Below are 22,269 nucleotides of genomic sequence, written 5' to 3'. Positions count from 1 at the left end.
GCCCAATCGTGAATTTGATTTCACGAAAACGAAATAGAACGCCCATAAATGAAATTGATCGCTCGGATTCTGAATTTGAATGCCCGAATATTTTCGCGTGCGTGCGCTGCGTGAATTTGAATGCACATTAATGAATTTGAGTGACAAAAGTATGAAATTGACCGGGAAAACCTATAGTAGAACACATCAGTGAAAGTTTGAGGAAAATTGGACAATCGATGCAAAAGTTATGAATTTTTTAAATTTTTGTGTTGGAACCGCTGGATGAGGAGACTACTACAGCTTGTGAGTCATATGCGTACAACAGTATAAAGAAAATGTAAAAGAAAATTCAACATATTTTCACTTTTTTCGCATAATAAAAGAGCTCTTGACTTGCCTCTTTCTAAAGGCAGGGGGAATAATATTGCCCATAACATTTTGTCGGTAACGAGTCAGGGGAATGTGTACTTTTTTCAAAAGATGGAATTTTGTGAAATTCTCTTTATATTTTCCTTATATTGTTTTACGCAAGTTATTCATACACTGCAGTAGTCTTCTCATCCAGCGGTTGCTGCACAAAAATTTTTAAAATTCATAACTTTTGAACGGATTGTCTGATATTCCTCAAACTTTCAATGATGTATTCTACTAATATTGCTACATTCTCTCAATCCTTATGTTTATAAAGGTGAACTTGTCCTTTAAGCATGTTTTCATAGCCCTGGATGTTTGAGATTATCATTCCTAATTAATTAGGATTGCATGGCTTGTATACCTGATGAGAGGGATGACCTAATATTATGACAATAGTTGCTATGGATGCCGGGATGCGCAATACATATCTTAAACATGTTCTCGTGGGCCTGCATATTGAAAATGATCCTTCCTAATTAGCCAGTTCACTGGCAATTCTTCCTTGTAAGATTACTCACATAATAAGGATTTATAGTGAAATGACAAGAGGGCATAAAAAAATAATAATAACGAATATAAAAGAATTGGTAGAGCCGAGAAGGGGATGAGGAGCAGCACAGAAGTGATAGCAAATTATTCTTGCCTTTAATTCTACGGTTTAAAAAGAAACTGACTCCATGTAATCTCTCAATCTCCCAACCAGGTACTTTCAGTCAGAGAGCAGATTTAGACCACATAGACAGTCGAACACAATGATTTCACACTACTTGCAATCATTTCGATTATTGATTGCAGCATTTGAGAGAGTTTTGCGAGGGGAAACATACTTTGAGATTAAAGTGATAAGAAATCTTCTATAAAGTCACCACACACTTAATGCTGCTTGGCCCTTAGAATGAAGGCATAGTATACAAATATACTTTGCCTTGAGAGTTTCTTGTTAAAACTATGGGCAGAGGTGACTCCAAAAGAACTATTCACTGAGGGGTGCAGCCCCGAAGTGAATAGTTCTTTTTGAGGCACCGATTTTGGATAAAAAAATTAAACAAAAGAAGGGGAAATGGGGAGGAAACGCAAAGCTAGAAGTCGTATGATGGATGCGATGTTGTAAAGGGATTGTCGCTGCGCACGATGTCGGACCTGCTTTGTGATGTTTGTTAAAATGTTACATTACACGCGCGACGCGCGGTGTTAAGGTGCGAAACAATGCGCAATATTAAATGGGTTAGTCAAATACCGGTTAGTGATTGGCTAAACACAGTCACGTGATGGAGGTACATTCGTTATGTTCGCCCATGGGCGAACATTCTTCGTAATGTTCTCCCATGGGAAAACATTTTCACGTAACAAAATAAATGACAGAGGCCGAGGACCGCGCCGCGCGCGCACAATATGAATTTTGGCTCTGCGCGAGCGAGCTATCGAGTGCATTGTGTGCTGCTGGTCCATGGTAAATGGTTGACGTTGACGTACTGAGTATTTGACGTACAATTTGTATTTGACTAACCCATATAATATAACAGATGATGACTTTTGTTGTCGGGAACATGTACCAAACGTTCACCCTCAGGGTTTGAAATGCTATTTCGGAAGGCTATAAGTCCATCGACTTCGTCTCGGGACTTATAACCTCCCTCATTAGCATTTCAAACCCTTCGGGTGGAACATTCGGTATGTCCCCTCCCCCGCCAGTTTTCATCTATATAATGTCAGAATTGTTTTAATGATGTCACAATTATTTTGTTAGAAATTGATACATTTCACAGAGTGACGGTACTAGCAGTGCGCAATGTCAAAATTGCTTTGTGGCGTCACAATTGCTTTGCTAGAAATTGTTACATTTCACAGAGTGACGGTGCAAAGCTGCGCACAATTTCAGAATTGCTTTGTGACATCATTTTGCAAATAGTATACTATTTGCAAAATGTCGTCATAGAAGTGACGTCATTTTGCAAATAGTAGGCCTACTTTATGGATTGTCAACTTTCTGAAATAGCTGAAAATACCTATAATCACGTGAAGCTCTTTCAACCAATCACCACAGGATAAATTTTTGATCCAAAATATAATTCCTAATATACGTTGATAGGACTTAGAAAATACAGCACATGATTATGCAGCACAATGGAATGGATGTATTGCTTCGTGCATCCTGATTGGGGAAAACCCCACAACCATTCTTAATGTATGCCACCGGCTAAGAGAAATGAATGTATACTTTCACTAGTTGGTTTAAAAGATGAATACAATCAGTTTGATAGTCAATTCAAGGTCAATAGTTCTGCTCATGAATTTTCTTGTGTACATTTAAATTGTAGAAGTATAAATAGTAATTTTGATAATATGAATAATTGTATATAAATTAGTGCTCATAGGAATAAACCATGGTTTACAAAAGAATTAAAGAAGATGTGCAAAAAGAAACATGTATTGTATACGAAATATTCACAAAACAGAACCCGGTATAGACTGCGTGTATATAAAACATACCCTAACATTGTTAATAATAAAGTAAAGATTGTTAAGAGGAATTATTAAATGAACAAATATACATCTGCTAATGGAAACATGAAAAGAATGTGGAATGTTATCAATGAATAATTACACAAAAAGGACTGTAATTGTACCTATCATACCAAGAAAATGTGGGATGATCACCGAGTGCAATCCACTGATGATATTTGCAATGTTTTTAACGATTACTTCATTGATATTGGTTTTACTCCTTCATCACAATTTGAGCATTCGAATGACTTCAAAAAATATTTAACAATGAATGATCACACTGCTTTTTTTTTCTCCCATTGTTTCAATAGAAATCATTGAGATTGTAACTTGTTTTTAAAATGGTGAAAGTTCTGGGTTTGACGAAATATAGGCTGATATGATAAAAAAGTAGTTCATGTAATTCGTTATCCACTGAGTGAAATATTCAACTTGTTTATATCTAATGGTGTTGTTCCTGACAAATAGAAATTGCCAGGTTAGTGCCTATTTAAAAGAAAAGGAAAAAAGATGATGTTTCCAATTATCGTCCCATTTCAATATTGCCTGTTTTCTCCAAAGTTTTAGAAAAATGTGTGAACAACAGATTTTTTTTTTAAGCGAATGTAATATAATATCGCCATATCAATATGGGTTTAGAAGTGGGCATTCCACCTCCCATGCTTTATTGGAATTCATACATAAGGTTGTTGATGTTTTGGACAGAAAATAAATAATGGTTGGCTTATTTATTGATTTAAGTAAGGCCTTTGATACGATGGACCATACCATATTGATAAGAAAATTATATCATAAATATGGAATTCGCGGGGTATTATTACAATGGTTTACAAGTTATCTAATCGACAGAAAGCAGTATGTTCAGTTAAATGATATACAATCTGAACAGAAAACCACAAGGTATGGAGTGCCCCATGGTTTTATCCTTGGACCATTATTATTCATATTATATGTAAATGATATGTGCAATATTTCAGACAAGCTTGAATTTATTCAGTTTGCTGATGACACAAGTGTGTTCCTGTCCGACTGTAATTCTGATATTTTACAATATCCATTTAATCATGAGATAAGTAAACTTATGGAATGGTTGCAAGTAAATAAATTGGCATTGAATTTAAATAAAACAAATTATATGGTGTATTCAAATAAGCTTATAAATGAAGATGAAATTGTGATTTATATTAATGAAAATAGAATATTTCGTGCCTCTTATGTAAAATTTCTTGGGGTTGAAATTGATGACTGTTTGTCATGGAAGGAACACACTGGTGTCATCTGCAACAAAATATCAAAAAGTATCGGCATCTTAAACAGACTACGGTCATACTCTAGATCTTTGTTATTACTTTTATATAACACCCTTATTTTACCACCTCTAAATTATTGTATTTTAGCATGGGGGAAATCTAATGAGTGTAATATGCAGAGACTGTTTCAACTGCAAAAGCGAGCTATTAGAATAGTCTCGCATTCATCGTATAGGGCGCCTTCTTTGCCAATATTTTTTACTTTGTCTATTTTAACTGTATATGATATATATGAATTTTATTACAGAGTGCAGTATATATGTTCTTATGTTATAATGACATTTTACCTGCATCATTACGTGGTTATTTTAAACTAAACAAAGTTAATCATAATTATGGCACAAGAAATTGTAGAAAATTGTACTTGCCTCAGATACGAACATCCTCCTGCAAAAAGTCAATATTTTTTCAAGACCCTCAAATCTGGAATTTCTATCCACTCTGATGTGAAATGTAAGAAAACGGTACAAAGTTTTAAGAAAGCTTTGAAGTGTATTTTACTTGAAAGGTATTCTGGAAGTTACCAATATCATTTTCTGAATTTATAAGATATTAGCATGATAATGTCGGAATTTCGGAGCTTGGGTATTTGTTCCATGTTCATCGTGTCACTGCCGGCAACCAGGGACAGCCTGGTGGTAGTGTCGCTGCCCGGAAAGCAGTAGATGACAGGTTCGAGTCCCACTGGTTCCTGTTTTTCCGACATGTTTGTTAATTTACAGATCAGCAGTTGCGATCTTAACAAATTTAATTTGTAGAGGGAGACAAACTGAAGAAACTCACACCTGAACCTTCACCCCTCTGAATAATATCTTTTTTTCATTTATGATAGGGATGTGTTTGTGAAAATGGCATCTTGTGTATTGTTCATGTGCTGGTGTATGTTTTGTCTGTGTACATGCATGTGTGTGTATGTGTGAGTGTGTGTGTGTGTGCGTGCCAACGTTTTTCTCAGTTATAGTTTATAGAAAGAAGAGACATAACGCTGTATTTACTTTTCCGGGGTTAGTTTTAAATGAGGCCCATTGCCTTCTCACTAACCCCTTGACCTGATATCTTTGGTTGTTTGTTTGCTTTGTTTGTTTATTTGTCACATTGTCATGTTATACTTGTCATACAAATTGTCACATTTTATGTATGCATGTTTTATTAAGTGAAAATAAATGAAATGAAAAGGTGAAACTTGTCTGTATCGAAGAAGAGATCGCGTTTGTGCGCCTTGAATGGCTGGCACCACACAGCCATCCTTATGTCAGGCGCATGGAGAAATGAAGTTTATTTGATATCTGCAAATCTTTAAATTTCCTTTATTTCAATTTCCAACAACTGCACGGTGATTGGTTAGAATAGAACGGCCACTCATTCCTTCACGCACAACTAGTAACATCTTAACATCGTATAATCACATAATTGCATAGTCCTATGGTTGCGTAGTTTGTTGGAGTATTCAAAACTTTACATTCGTTTAGTTCGTGTCCACCAAGCTTTAGTTTTAAAGTTTACAAAGGCTCATTTGGCCTGCCATAACGCAGGTAAACAAACTCACCTTCACGTAACATCTACTGATGTCACCGTGTAATGATCTCACGGCGCCCATGGAAGAGTAATATCCTTCTTGTTATATGCATTACGACAACAATGTCCAATCAATCTATCACAAGCTGTAATCGCAGAAGGCAAAGCTGCTGCATTACGTCTATGTCAATCCATCAATTCCTAATTATTCAACCATCAATAGGAATGAAGGTATCCAACCTCCTCTCCTCCCCTCAGAAAAAAAAAAACCAAAACAAAATAATTGTTTTAGGGAAGGTTTGATAAAAGAAATGTGACTTTTTTGCTATCTCTTAATTTTTTTTTAAAGATTGTAGGCTAGGGGGAGGAGACGGAACCTATTATCATGGCAACGTTTAAGTGTTAAGCCAAGACGCTTGGAAACAGTTACTACAAAAAGTTATTTTCCTTACTTTTTGTGTAATTACACAAATCAAAGGTCATAAAATCATTGTCTCCAAGGAAGTTTAATAATACTTCACTGCGAGGAAGAGAGAAATTCCTCGACCAAGGCAGATTGGCAAAAGTTTACACGTTTTAAAAATGCTGAAAGCGCGTGAAAGTATTTGTTCCGTAATATAGGAGTAATCTTTGGAAATATTAATGAAACAGAAAGAAATGGCAGGGATGCTGGCCTTCGATCTTTTTTTTTTTGCCACACTAACATGCAGTTTGATTTAAAATCGACAGAAGACATTCAAGAGGCACGTCATGTTACAAAGCAGATTTTGGCGAAAAGTGAAAAAGTTGCTGAGAAGATCTATGGGGATTTACTGTTCGGAGATTATTTTGTATTAAAGAAACAATATTGCTTTCCAATCGAAACTACAAAATCTTAGTATATAGTATACTTATGATATATAATAATTTATGTAAAAATCTATTTATGTACATATATATATATATATATATATACACTATATTATATATGCATGTAAATATGCATATATATATATATATATATAGTGTGTGTGTGTGTGTGTGTGTGTGTAATACGCGTAACGTTAGACGTTTTACTTTGATATTATTGTTCTTTTTCAGTTTATATAATCATAATGTTTGTGCCCTTACAATAAAAAATCTCACGAAATTATTCATTAAATTATTCAATTACAAACACTAACGTCTCTCTCTTCATCGTGTTCATGGTGCCCTTATATTACCGCGTATTTTCCGTGTTTACTTTGATGCCACATGTTGTCGTTTTTTTTTCACCTTATGTATACCTTGCAGCAAAGCTATGAGGTCGTTCCGGAAAACTCCGCATCTTGTCGCGCTTTTATCCTTCACTTCATTTTTCATGTTGAATATATACCGTATCTCGTCCCCGGGTAAAAAGGGGGATGAAGTCAGTAACAGACGTGATATTTTCCATCATCAAACTTCTCACTCCCTGAAGATTTTTTATTCCGAGCATTTATTTCCTATCACCTGCTAGTATTTATTCTCAGAAAAATAGACGCGGAAAATTGATACTCTAGAGAACGTATTATTCACAGTAGAAGACCTTGTAATTGCTCGCTCTGAGCCACTTTTATTCATGTTAGTGTTTTTAGCGATAAGTAGCTGTCAGCGGCTTACCGACTGGCCTGTGCTTTCTCCATAAGTTTGTCGAGAGGGTAAGAAATAACAACCTGCATTGCAATTTGCATTTTGTGACCCAGGATTCCCGGCTCCTTGGGCGAATGTAGCTTTTCTTTATGTGGGTACTACCATTTGTCGTACAGACAGGAGACAGATAGACGGGGAAAAAGTCATGAATAGTGATGATGATAATACTAATGATTATATATATCAAAGAGACAAGTATCAAGGAACTTGAGTGTCGCCTGCGCTAAATGAAAAATTCCGCCATCCTCTCTCTTATGGTCGCCGATGCCATATGACGATTCATCACATTATGCATATTGATACCCTCAGGGAAACTACGTAAGGCTGAACTTTATTTGGAAGTTAGATTAACTGTAATGGAGTTTGGACAAATGATTCTTATCATTAACGGTGCCTTGACCTTTAGTCATGTCAGGAGCCCGGCCGGCCGATGGATTGGGACATGTTCGTACGTGTTCCTTTTAACGTTATCGATTTTCTATCCCTTATGATAATTCTTGACGAATCTCGTCATGTTATTTACGATGGAAAATGTTGAAAGGATGACATTCGAGACTTAATTTCAAAATGAATGTATGTGCAGGGCTCGACACTAATCGTGGCCCGGTGGCTGGGTGGCCCATGGCCACTTAATATTAGTGTCAGGCCACCAAATTTGGTGGCTTGATCGGGCAACTAGGATTCTAAATGGATTGTCACTTTTGCTGTAATTTCGGGCCACTAATTTCGAGTTCGAAGATTTATATGGTCCGAACGGGCCACCCAGACAAAGAAGTTATAGTGTCGAGTCCTCATATATGAAGACCTACATACAATCAGACCTTCCTAACCACACTCCAAAGTGTTCGACCGAGTCACATTGTCATGAACAGCTTATAATGTACTTTGTTTACCGCTGAAAGTTTATCTACACATGATATGAACTTACTGTCTACTGATCTTGAGGCAAAATAATATATACGATACATAACATTATGTATATATATATATATATATATATATATATATATATATTATCACGAGTAGGCCTACTTACCTTTGACCCTGGGTATACCCTGCTCAGCAATCAGTCCTCTGTATACATAATCTACCGCTATTATCTTTAATTCCATCGATCTTTGCATTGAGAGCATTTACTCCTCGTAAAATCAACGAATATAATATAACATGGACAAATCTGAAAATGGGTCTACAGGGAAGAAGTCTCCTCAGAATGGAAATTCGAAGAAGTTATGAGAACTTCGGCAAAATAGGAAGCTTATAAACAAGAGAATAATGAGGAGAAGATTTAAAAGAACAATTTTGGAATATAAAGACAATCAAGAAATTCTCAACTTTTTACAATAGAACAGGGGTATAACAAATATTATTTGTCTTGTTTAGTTCACGACAGAGAAAAAGAATGTACGTCAAAATTTTCCAGCTATCGAAATATCTTGAAGGGATAGTGGGAAAGCATTTAGCCTCGATTCCCATGACAATATCAACTGAGCCCTTCCTTTCGCATGTATCAGATTGCAGTTTATTGGAGTAATTATTTCTTTAAATATCTCTAACGACAACAAATGAACTGATCACGTTTCGCGGTCCAAAAAAAAAAATCGTCAGTGACCCTGGATGATAAGACATGAGTTAGTCAGTCTTTAAAACTTTGTCGCCAGTAGAATAACTACTGTAGAACAATTAACTCTGCCCCCCCCCCCAAAAAAAACAACAAAACACAACAACAACAACACAACAACACCAACAATATATCTGAATATATCTGAATTTTATCAATCTCTTTTTACACATAGTGACAGGAGAAACAATTTTATAACTTTTTATATCATGGTGACATACAATATACCCTATATAGGCCTACATACAATCTATCACAATTTCATTTCAAATCATACTTTATGATATTCATTAATCATTTTAGTTTATTGAATATCATTTGATCGTAATAATTATTATCGTGTCTTGTGATGTGTCTTAGTGGTATTCAATGTCTTCATGTCTTCTTGGTAAGCTATACAAGATTTCAAAATTGCCACATTAACTTTTCCAACCTTGCGCTTCGGAAGCTGTGGCATCGTCAGTGAAACTCTTTACTTTTAATCTGTGGTCCCAAGTGCAAATCCTGTCTAGTGCCTACAACCTTGTACTAGATGCTTTAATTTCAACATCTATCACCCAGGTGTATAAATGGGCATCTGACAACGTTGGGGTGAATATCAATCGCGGGGCCCGCTAATAGAGCAATGAAAACACTGAAGGGGTTACCCTGGCTAAAGAAGAAGAAGAAGAAGAAGAAGAAGAAGAAGAATGTAAAAAAAGACCATCCTATTATCCAGTGACGGATCCAGGGGGAGCGCACCGGTCGCCTCCCCCTCCCTCCATTTTTGTTAAAAAAAGAAAAGGGACGCGTGCGGTCCCTTTAATTTTCTAGAGTCGCCCCCTTTTTTTTACGGAATTCCTGGATCTGCCCCTGTTATCAATGTTAGTATTGTCATCGTCATCATTATAGTCATTGCATATCGATTTCTATTATAAATTCAAGAGTGTTCGGTACGCGCAGGCTACAACCTTCAAATGGCAAAGGTAGTTATACAAACAGAAAGTATTCACTTTGGTGATGTCGTTGATTGATGCCTTGGCTGTTAGGCATGAATGATAAACATGTATGCATTTCCCACCTTGTTTCAAGCAATTTTATCAGTTGGTAATTAGGAAAGAGAAGACTGATGTAACCTTTCGATATGCAGCCAGGGAAGCATAATCAATATAATGATATTCTACTTCGTCATTTGATGGAGAAGCTTGCCGTTAGCAGGAACTTTCAGTGGAGCAGGTATTGATTACCTGGGAGGCCGAAAACATGGCAAACTTATCACAAACAGCTTACTATCTTCTGCTCTTTTCTAGACCACATGAGACCCTCGCTGGAAACGTTTTGCAATGAAATGGCTGCAGCAGAAGTCTACCGGGTTGTTTCGGAAGAAACCCAGTTTACATTAACTTGGAATAGTGGTAAAGCCATGCTCCTGGCAAAGGTTTATGAGTTATTACTGTGTTTGACGTAACAAACATTTGTTTTTAAGACATTGCTCCGTCATAAACAAGTCTAAATAAAGCAACGCATTCTCATCCCCAGGCCTGCTGATAGTCTCTTGTCTGTCCCTTTTGAATTGTTTTTGTTTTTTTTTCTCCGCTGGAGCTGGAGGTGATAAATCGAAAAGACACAATCCAGTCTGGGACCGTGCCCTATAGAGAGTGGTAGGATTGCAAAGACAGAATGTAATCTTGATTGAAAAGCAGAGGGACGCATATTTGCGTTTCCTCTACTTGTTTGGTGGCATTTCGTTTCTCGATGTTGATGCCTCTTGTCAACCGGGATGCGATATTCTTTGCGGAAGTATCCTGGGGGTAAACATACGCGCAATATCGGATAACAATCGATTCGAATATCGCGCCCATTATACTCCTTACAACTCGAGCGGCGTGGTATCGGAATCGTGAGGAGGCCTGGGCGACACGATAACCAAGGGAAAATTGAGAAAGGAGGTGACACGGCAATGTGAGATGGTAAGGAAAGAAACAAAGTCGGTAGCAGGGTGGTCAAGCATTAAAAAAAAAACAACAACAAGAATGCTTTATGCGTTCGCAAACTAGGAGGGACATAGCCTAACGGATAAGAATAGGGAAAGGATGATGGACAGTTAGCTTGGGCTACAAAAAAAAAAAATGCACAGCGAGTTCTAGCTCATGCAAGTGAAAGTGCTGTGAGACTGATTCTGAGAATATACTAACCACTGCAACAGCCACTGTATTATATTGGTATTGATAATCTACTGTCAAATGACAATTATTTGATTTAGTTCGATTATCTATTATTTTGCAGTTATGTCGCGCGCATTTTGACATGATTGTAATCCATGAGGTGCAGGGGAAAAGGATGTGTTCCATGGGACAGTGCTAGGCATTTCTCCATACAGAGCTCCAATGATTAATGTAGTGTCTGTACGTATTCTCATAAAATTTGTGGCGCCTACCACATACTTCTCCATGATGTTACTGAAATAGATATGAATGCCAGTGAATGAAGATGAATGTGTGGTGAGTGAATGATCACACACTCAGTGTGGGACACCACTGTAAATTGACATTCAGTGATTCCTTTTGTCAAATGAAAAGATTGGATTAGAAACATAATACGTACATTATATTTCAGAAACACACAAAGCTTGTTCATGTGAGGGAAACAAGCTTGAAAGATTGGATCAGAAACATAATACGTACACTATATTTCAGAAACACACAAAGCTTGTTCATGTGAAGGGAAACAAGCTTCACAAGCTGCAATGATTATGAGTTACAAGCGCTGAGAAAAACGACTGAAATGAGGGCTAGACGCTAGCAAAATACCTTGCTTAAGCGATCTATGCTTCATATATTTGTCTGTCTCAAGTACAGAGAAAAGAAACAAGTGGTTAATTGAACAGCATTTATAAATCACTTATTTTATTGTTGCTGTTACTGCACATTTTCCCATCGTAATTCAGCGGGACAGTTTAATTGTGACTGAATATATAATCATTTGCTAGGGCGCAGTGCTTAAAGGAGACCTCCGGATGATTTTCAGATTTTTACATTTGAACAACTATAAATTAGTTATACTGAAGACAGAGTTTCAGAATTTGTGATAATTGGGATGAAGAATAAGAATATTTTCAAACTTTAAAACAAATTGCAATGAACAAGGATGATGATGATTAAACTGAATAAACAAAATAATTATTATAAGCGTCGTAAGATTACTGCAGATAATCTTACAAGTCTCCAAAACAGTTTAAAAGAACTCGATTGGTCTTCTGTATACAACACTACCGATGTCAATTTGTCTTATGATTATTTCATATCTACTCTTACCTCCGAAATCGATAACCATATTCCCCTGCGTAACATAAAAAATAGATATAAGCAAATTCCAAGACTCCCGTGGATAACCCAGTCTATATTACGATCTATAAATAGGAAAAATAATTTGTTTTATAAATATAAATGTAATCCCACTGAAAAAAATAAGAAAAAATATGTTTCATACAAAAACACACTCACCAAATTATTGCGTACGCAGAAGAAACTTTTTTATGTTAATCAGATAAGTAAATATAAAAATGACATTAAAAACACATGGAAAACATTAAAGAATGCTATGAATACACCTAACAATTCATCTAATATTTCTGAAGTTCGGTGGGGCAATGCCTCCAGCAACACTCCCGCTGGCATGGCTGAAATTTTTAATGACTTCTTTTCTTCAATTGGAAAAAATCTTTCTCAAAATATTCCTCTTTCTAGTAAATCTTTTAGTGATTTTTTAGATACACCTAACTCTAAAACTATATTTTTTGACCCAACATATAAAGAAGAAATGGTAAAGATTGTTGCCAATTTGAAAGAAGGTAAAAGTCCTGGCCATGACGGAATTGACAACCATTTGATAAAAAACATAATTCCTCAAATAGTGGATCCCTTAGTACATATTATCAACTCATCGCTTGCAACTGGCCATGTGCCAAATAGCATGAAAATTGCGAAAGTAATTCCTATTTATAAGAAAGGGGAGAAGGATGATGTCAATAACTATAGACCCATATCTTTATTATCTTCTATTTCTAAGATTCTTGAAAGAATAGTCTACATCAGGACAGTACGTTTTCTTAAAACCTGCGACATATTTTCAAACTTTCAATTTGGATTCAGGGAAAATCACAGCACAACACACGCACTACTTGCCCTCATCGACAAAGTCACACACGCACTCGACACACTTTCACACACAATATGTATCTTCTTGGACTTCTCCAAGGCCTTTGACACGATTAACCACGGAATACTTCTCGCCAAACTGTCTCATTATGGAATACGTGGAAAGGCCTTGGAGTGGTTCACGAGTTACCTATCAGAAAGATCCCAATTTGTACATGTCAACGGCTTTGACTCTCAAAGTAAAACAATTGCATGTGGTGTTCCACAAGGGAGTTTATTAGGCCCATTGTTATTCATTATTTATATTAATGATTTTCATAGATCCTCGGAGAAACTATCATTCATATTATTCGCGGATGACTCTAATCTTTTTTTTTCCCACCCTGACCCAAATATCTTAATAAGAACAGTCAATGAAGAATTGATAAAGGTTATACAATGGATATACGCAAACAAATTGTCATTAAATATTCAAAAAACAAAAGTTATGCTTTTTAGTAATTCTTTAGATAGCCTCCCAGGCAATATAACATTTGATACTACTCCCTTAGAAGAAGTTTCTTCTTTTAAATTTCTTGGTGTTTGCGTTGATAACAAGCTTTCATGGAGGAATCATATTGATAACATATGTAAAATTATTTCACGTAACATTGGCGTAATGAATAGATTGAAATATTATCTTCCTTCATCTGCATTATTAACTCTTTATTCTAGTTTGATACTCCCTTATTTAAACTACGGGATTCTTGCTTGGGGTAATACATATCAGATGTTACTTGATAAACTTCTTTTATTGCAAAAGAAAGCGCTTAGAATTGTTTTTAATTTACATACCCGAGAACATACAGATGCTTTGTTTTCTGACCATAAAATATTAAAAGTAAATGATTTGTATGTGTTTCAACTTGGTCAGTTTATGTTTAATTACAATAGTACCTTTTTACCTAAAATATTCCACGATTTATTTCATCGAAACAGTCATGTTCATAACTATCCCACGCGACGATCCGAAGAATTCCATCTTCCGTTAATGAGAACCGCACATGCCCAAAATACATTTCTTTATACCGGACCCAGACTTTGGAATAATTTAGATAATAGTTTAAAAGATTCCCCCAAATTTGTCACATTCAAATATAAACTCAGAAAACATTTACTTTCTACTTATAATCTTAGATAATTTAAATTGCTATAATTCATGTTTGAGCTTTCACCTGTCCTGATGTCGCAGCACTTGGCGTGTTCTGTGTGCAGACCTCTCTTCTTTCTTCTCTCCTTTTCCTTTCCCGTCTATTGTTCTTCGTAGACTTGTATATTGTTACCGTCTTCTCTCCTCTCGGTACTGTCTCGCGTCCAACAGTGTATATGCGTGTGGGTAATTGAATGTGTGTACGAATGTATTGTCCTTGTCATATTTCCCCGGTACACGTGGTTCAATGAACAGTGTCCGGGCACTATAGCATTGGTATTCTATATTTTTTTTCCCGACCTGTGTATCTCAAAATAACTACATGTATATTGTTATAGAATAGTATATCATTCACTCATTATTTATCTAGCGATCCACGTCCGACAAGCTTTGCTTTTTAGTGGATCACTATTTTCCATGATCGAATTTATTTTCCGCTCGCCCACGTAGTATTTGTACAGTGTTCCTCTTTATTATTGTACATATATGTTGTTCTATAATTTGTCTCGTATATTACATGAATCTTTTGCAAGCGTTTGAACAATATCATTTAATGACATGTATACATTGTACTATGTTTTTGATTTTCGTTGATTGGAAATAAACTATGATTGAATTGAATTGAATTGAATTGAATTGACATGGCAGAGTCACCATAAGAATGCATGAGTTGGGGCTCAAGGAAGCAGAACAAAAGAAGAAGGCATGCATAAATTATACACAGGTGAACTCCCAAGCAAACGGTATTGCAATGGAATTACACTGCTACATTTCTGAAATATGTGAACCTCCTACGTCATCATCCTTGTTCAGTGTAATTTGTTTAAGGTTTTTCAAAGTATTGTTTCTCTGCTCAAGAACCACAATAAATTCCACAAATCTATACATGGAGTTGTCGATTTATATACTACATGATGTGAAATTATGAAAAACGTCTGGAATTTCCCTTTAAAATGTAACCGCAGTGACGTGACGAATATCCATCTGCAGCTCCAAGTTTGCTGTTCTTGTGAGTTATCAAGAAATACCTGCGATAAACAACAATGAATACAGATCAAAATAATAATTTTGGAAAGGATAGCATAGAAAAGAGGGAGAGAGGGAGAGAGGGGACAGGCACAGAAGTGGACCCAGAAACTGGCAACACATAGCCAATGATACATGCTGTAGCAGGTGCATGAATCCGGTTTGGGGCTTAACTGCACTCTGAATATTTTGGTGAAGTGATACATTTTGCTTGATGTTCAATCCTGGAAGGTGGATATTCAACCTCCCCGCTCAATCTCAGGCAGAGCGGATATAAAGACAGAGCCAGTACAGTGACCTGTGAGGGTTTGACGCATGGCGGACAGCCGCTTTGGCGAAATTGCATCTGACTTTATTCACAATTTTGATGAGCCCCCCCCCCCCCCCCCCCCCCGATTTCACTCGCCAAGTTCGTAATGTGCTTAAGTTTATCACGCAGGATATCATGAAGGAAGGAGTCCAGTATTTCACAACCCTTCCCAAACCTGCCAAAGATCGACTGAGTGATATCAAAATTCTGCTATCATCGTTTGGTAACAATAAACGACGGTGATCCTTGCGCTTATTCATTGCTCTTCAAATGAATAAGGTATAAAATATGTCACCTTGAGATAAATGATGACCAATCAATCTTAGTATAAACTGCAAAGCCGTTCTCTCGATGGAAAAAACAAATATTTTCTTACAGTTCACTGAGATTGCTGAACGTTTTGATAATTTGCTGTCTTTCCTCAAACAACGGCAGTTGAGTACCAATGTGTAAGTTTTAAGTTCTTTTAATCTCATTTTCACTCACAATTTCTTTATCTCCAAATCAGTAGTAATTATGAAGGACAATCCCTTTCATTCTTCATGAATCTGATATGTATCCGGATGCCTTCTGAGAGCTGGAAAGGAAAAAAAAAATTCAATAACTGTGCCTGCCGGAGGGAGGGAGACGTGTATTTGATTACAACCACACCCACGCTATCTTCCGTTCCCTCAAGGCTCCTTGTCTATTGGTATCAATGTGCTAATGTATTCACACTACGGGTAGTATCGATACGTTTACCAACTTCCTTGGTATTAAGAAGATCTCTTACTCGCGTTTCTTTTTTTTTTAATTTGAAATAAACTAAAGCAATACCGCAGCCGTCACAAGTTTGTCACAACTTTACACACACTCCTATGGAGAAAATAACCAAAACCTGTCTGCATGTTTGATAAAGCTGACACTTATGATATTGATTTTGAAAGATGCCTGTATTGTTTTCTGTCGTTTTAAAACAATGTATAATGACATTTGCTCCTGCGACAATTGAATATCTGCAGGTTAAGCCAAACATAAATTCTACCCACAAACATAACCAACCCTAATCCTAATCCTCACACCAAACACGCCCATGACAATCCTATTCCTAACCCTAAATCCTTGGAGAAAGTAAGACCGGAGCAATTGTCGCAGGAGCAAAAATGTCGTGTCACGTTTGCTTAGTGGCGACAATGCAACTTTTTGCTGTATTTTTTCTTAAGTAATGACGCAGTGCCGATGCAATAAAACAGGACCGAAAAAAAAACTTAAAGTGTTTGTGCTTGTGTGTCTGGTGAAAGAGAGGAAGGATTTGTTTTGCGTGAAATCTGTTACTGTATAGGGTTACCTTGCGTTTTGCTCGTTCCTGTGTCATGTCACGGGTGAAGTCGGCGTTGCCAGGCATGCTGCGGCCCCACAAACGCCGCCCCACGACAGTGTAGGTAAACGTGAGAACGGCCAGGGGTAAGACGTAGGTCAGTACCAGGTTAACCATGTCGTACATCAGCCGCAGCCGATCCTTCTGCCAGTGTTCAGAACAGCTGGTCAGGGTTTGGCCGCAGGCAGCAACCTCCTCGGTCCTGCCCATGAAAAGCTCCACAGATCCCAGGAGCGTAGACGCGACCCAACTGATGACTATCATGCTCTTGCTACGGAAGCGGTCGATGCGGGACTTCAGCGGTCGAATGACGGCGAAGTAGCGGTCGACCCCGATGGCGGTTAAGGTGCAAATACTCACGCAGACAGAGACCTGCAGGTTGAACAAAAGATGAGAAGAAAATGATTAATTTGTGCGTAATTGCTGACAGCAAAAACAAGCAACACAAGGATCGAAGCAATACACTCCTCCAGAATTTATATGAAACATTTAGAACTTCTATCGCAGCATATACATAATTTTGTATAATGGTTTTGTTATATTTTAGCCTCTGTAGTTATACCAAGCAAGATGTATTTTCGTCGTTCGTATCATTTATCATGCTTAATCAAAATCCCCTTAAAAGGACTTGTTTATTTGAACTTACTTGAATATAAGATATGCTTTCTACACCGTGATGACAATACAAAATGATAAAAGAAAACAGGTAGAATAATGGACAAAAGTTGCTATACAGGAGTGCAAAGGTAGGTGTTACCTAAGAAAATAGAACTTCATACAAAAAATCAAGACTATTGTAGAAATTCTTTACTTGTATGACTAAGTTAAGGATATTTGACAGATATATATTCATTCTATTGATATTTATTGAATCAAATGAGTATACGACACTAGAGAGGGGCCTACATTGTTTCGTTACTACAGCTATATTCAGTTTTTTTTATGTAGGGCCTACATTAAGATGCAGGGGCGGATCCAGGAATTCCGAAGAGAGGGGACGCCTTTACAAAATTAAAGGGGGGGGGGGGCTGGGCGCACGCCCCCCGTTTCAACGACAATCAAAGGGGCGCGCCCGGTGCGCTTCCCCCTGGATCCGCTACTGATATGTCAGATTATCTTGTCATAGAATTGTTGCATGATGAGGAGTACAAAAAAAAAAAATCGTTTGGTCGGACATTTGGAAAAGTTTAAAGGAAACATTTCTGAAGTTCAAATTTTGAAAAAGAAATCGTTTTCTCATTTAGAGAAACCGATTCCAACTAGCGAGATAGACACGACGAATGAGAAGATCTTTAAAAAAGAATCGACCCTGTAACAAGTATAAGATGTCTAAGTTTCATTTATTACATGTAAAGCGACACAATTGCTACAAGTATGCAAAAGGTCAAAATACAAAGTTTCCTTGGCGTGAAAGCGAAGAAGCGAAAACAAAAAACGTGTCAAGTCCCCAAATCTGAAAAGGAAATTTGGGACAGAACTCAATTGCGGAAGGCGTTTCGTCGAAAAGATGTGTGTGAGTGAAAGAGGAAGGAAGACAGAGACTTTTTTTTTTGGTTCATTTTCAGAAACAAAGAGACGAGATAAGAGAAGGGATGGGGGAAAGGGATAGTGGGGGAAAAAGTCGCACATCGCCTGCGGAACAGCAGATTGATTAAACGAATTGGTTTGAAATCGGGGTAGAGTAACGAATGCGATACCAAAGGATCGTTATTTTGGAGCTGCCAATCCGGCGAGCGCTCGGTCCGTACCAGTCCGGGAAGAGAAGGGTTAATCGAAAACACGATTACTTGCAGGGAATATAGGAACAAATCGAAGACAAGAATGGAATGAGGGACATGATGCGGGAACAGGGGGAAAGGCGCATAGAATTTGACACTAATTGGCAGGAGGAAATTGGGTTATACGTTTTACCCAGGCACAGTGGTAAAGAAAAGTAGTACTAAATGCTTCTTCTATTCCGCTCTTGAATATAAACAGGTTGACCGGAACGTTGCTCTATCCAGCTCTGCAATATAAATCTGCGTAATAGTATATTCAGACAATGAACGTTTCAACAAATATGTTTGTCGAAGAACAGTTTACCCCTTTCTGTCCATTCTTTTTTTTATATGCTTGTCTTGTAACTGTGTCAGACTTTAAGTGAACGTCAGTAAAGTTGTGTATTCATGATTATGAACATCTTTGTAAGAGTATATTGTTAAGTGTGCCTTTCAGATAAACAAAAACAAAGAAATTATACACCCCGGATGCCAAAGCTTCCGACTTTCTACAATTCCCATTAATGAGAAAACACAAAAACATGTTTCGTCTTCACTTATCAATATATCGCTCTTGAAACGTCAAGACTCGAACGTAGGGGCCTATCGGAAATGAGGCGATCACTTTACCTTCGAAGAAACCAGAAAAATCGACGTATGGTGAAATTCGGAAGGAAACATTGATTGCTACTGATAGGCTATATGCTATATTCTATTCCACGGGCGACAAGGGCATTGCAGAAAACACTGTACACTCAATCAAAACGCATTCAGCACATCTATGGAGTAAAAATCGTTTTCTGCAGAAATTGTTGACTCCAGAATAACGACATTGTCGCAAATGTAGTGATGATAATATTATAAAACCGTGATTTTGCTTTGCTTCTGTTACGTATCATAGATTCTCGGTGAAACGAACGGACAAGAAAAATAATAGAATCAAAACCATTTCATAACAACCGCCTGACTCCTCTTTTTATTTCAAGAAGTGTGATACTTTACTGGCGGGTGATTCGTCAGCTTTACGTACATCAGTGGATGCCGTAAGCCAAAATGGCAAGATTGCAGCACCATTCTACTTTATGTCAGGCAGTGAAATGTTCTCATACTCTGCGATTTGCGATAGAGATTGCATCAAAATCGCAGTAATCTCGGCAAATTTGCTCTTATTATCGTCATTAATTCCCCCGAGGCAAGAGATTCAAGAATCATGTCCAGCAGTAGCAAATGAACTCTTGATCAAACTCTTCTGTGGCATCAATTTATGGTATATACAAGGTAAGATCGAGTAAAAGACATCTGTAGAGCATTGAAACGACATAATAATTACTGCCTCCACCCAAACTAATCACCACCGTGAACATTATCTGTATAATCAGAAATTACCACTGAATGACTGAACATGCGTGGGCAGTAGATCATTCCATCTCAGTAAGTTAAGACAACCAATCATGGTGAGATTTCATGTAAGAGTTCAATATTTTCAAAATACACTTGTAGTGTCCAATATTGAACAATAGAAAAAGGCACTATAAGTACGAATTACATTGACATAAAATTGAATTCTCATAATTATTTTTCTTCAAGAGCTTCTTCCTGAAGGACTGACGATGATGCTTTTATGGTTTGTTGATCTGAATGAGTAAAACAGCAATGTTGCCTAGAGCGACTATGAATATCAAAGTACATACGAATACATACTAGGAATTATGTATCCATTATTAGCATCGATGATTAAAAACACAGTGTCACAAACTAGGTAATGGCAAGGTTATCAAAGCTTCACATTTTTTAAGGAAACGCCATTATTAGGTGATGACGTCATTACTTCGTAGATTCCCATTGACCCCTCTTTAAATGCGCACTATAGATTTTCCCTAGTTTTTCAGGAAATCAATAAATATATAATATTGGATGGCCTTGAGATTAATACAAGGAAATATTGGACGAGCTATGCATAAATATTGGACGAGTCGAAGACGAGTCCAATATTTTGCTTAGCGAGTCCAATATTTCCTTGTATTAATCGAAAATAGGACATTCAATATCATCATTATTATCCTACAGAGGATTTTAGCAAAGAATGTTTTCACTTAGGCCTACCCTTTCTGTCTCCGACTCCGAGTGCTGTATGGTCTCCTATACTGTGTAGTGATCCTGACATGGGGTATGGTAGGCCTATATACATGTTGATGTAGGCCTACACTCTTCAGTGCAAGTTAATCCACTTCAGTCTCTGATAAAACAGTGATCTATGTATCCAAGGTAGCCGTCATGTTACTGTTAGACCGAGATCTAGCTAATTTAGACCAGAATTAGATGTATTTGTATCCGAGATCTGAGAAACAATTCACGTCGCATCTACCGTAGATCGTGAAAGATCGAATTAGGCTGCTACCACAACTAGTACGTGACTAGTCCTACTGTGCTGTATATAACGTACTTGTACACACGTAAGTACGTACATGTACAGTATAACTGTAATATGCATATCGCGCATGCAAATGCAAGCGTAGCGGCGGCGGCCGGCTACATCGCGCGCGGGCTATCTAGCAGTAGCGCTGAGCATGCAGAGCTGCAGATCAATCGTCGCCTTGCGCCTGCATGCACAAAAAAAAGCATCTTGTTTTCAACAAACATAAATTTAACATCCTGTTATGAAAGTGATATTTTGAAAAATTGTGTGAAAAACAATTTCAACTAATTGATATATGAAATTTGTTTGTATAAACACAGAATTTTAGAAGAAACGATATTCTAGTTAATTCGTGATTGACCAATCACAGACGTTTTTACTTCATATTTCAGGTCATCTCGTGTATATCTCAACCAATCACGGTGCAGTTTATAAAAACTTTGGGGAATCCCCCTCTTGCCGTCCAATAGGCCTATTTTAAATATTGGTCGCCTCAGCAAAAAATATTGGTCGAGTTCAACAAACTTTTTAAGTGGGTTGGAGGTTATGAGGTGCGTCGACAAAATAACACTTGTATTTGGGCTCTAAAAATCCTCTGTATGGATAATAATGTGTAATATTGGCATCAAAATATCATACGATGACCTTATATTATATACATTGTACGCTAAAACCATAGCCTCATGTAATTTTCGTGTGTGGATGCAACCAATAACACTCTTCGGTGAAAACATCAATACAATGTACAATGTATTCCATAATATCCGATTTACGTCTCATTACTGGGGACATCGCGCTATGTGATTATGGCTGATTGATTTTCGTAAGGCTACAGATACATTTGTTTCTTCTTATTTCAACATCCGTTCTGATCCCGATGTGATCGCATGTGAAGAGTATAGTAGCTCTATTCTCTCTTTATGCGATTATTCCGGTGATTTTCGGAAGCTAGATTTGAAATGATGTAGCTTTTGAAACTTTGATTTGCTTACAGATGATACCTAACCATTTCAATGTCCAATAGTCCTGTCTTCTGTGCTCCAGCACAGAGCATACCCAGGCTGACTATGACAGGTTCTAA

The 22,269-nt window shown here is 37.2% G+C and overlaps 1 protein-coding gene across 1 annotated transcript in view; it reads right to left on the bottom strand.

Annotated features, from left to right (window-relative positions):
• The window catches only part of LOC139737806 (tachykinin-like peptides receptor 99D), a 38,824-nt gene extending 21,545 nt beyond the window's left edge, over positions 1–17,279 (bottom strand). The window contains exon 1 of the mRNA XM_071648482.1: positions 16,986–17,279. Coding sequence (XP_071504583.1) covers positions 16,986–17,279 — 294 coding nt within the window. The remainder of the gene's footprint in view (positions 1–16,985) is intronic.
• Between the last annotated feature and the right edge of the window lie 4,990 nt (positions 17,280–22,269).

The sequence above is a fragment of the Diadema antillarum genome, unplaced genomic scaffold (assembly GCF_040938485.1).
Source record: "Diadema antillarum isolate AM-2024a unplaced genomic scaffold, OU_Dant_1.0 seq00000705_RagTag, whole genome shotgun sequence".
Classification (NCBI taxonomy): domain Eukaryota; kingdom Metazoa; phylum Echinodermata; class Echinoidea; order Diadematoida; family Diadematidae; genus Diadema; species Diadema antillarum.
This window is presented reverse-complemented; position numbering and strand designations above follow the sequence as displayed.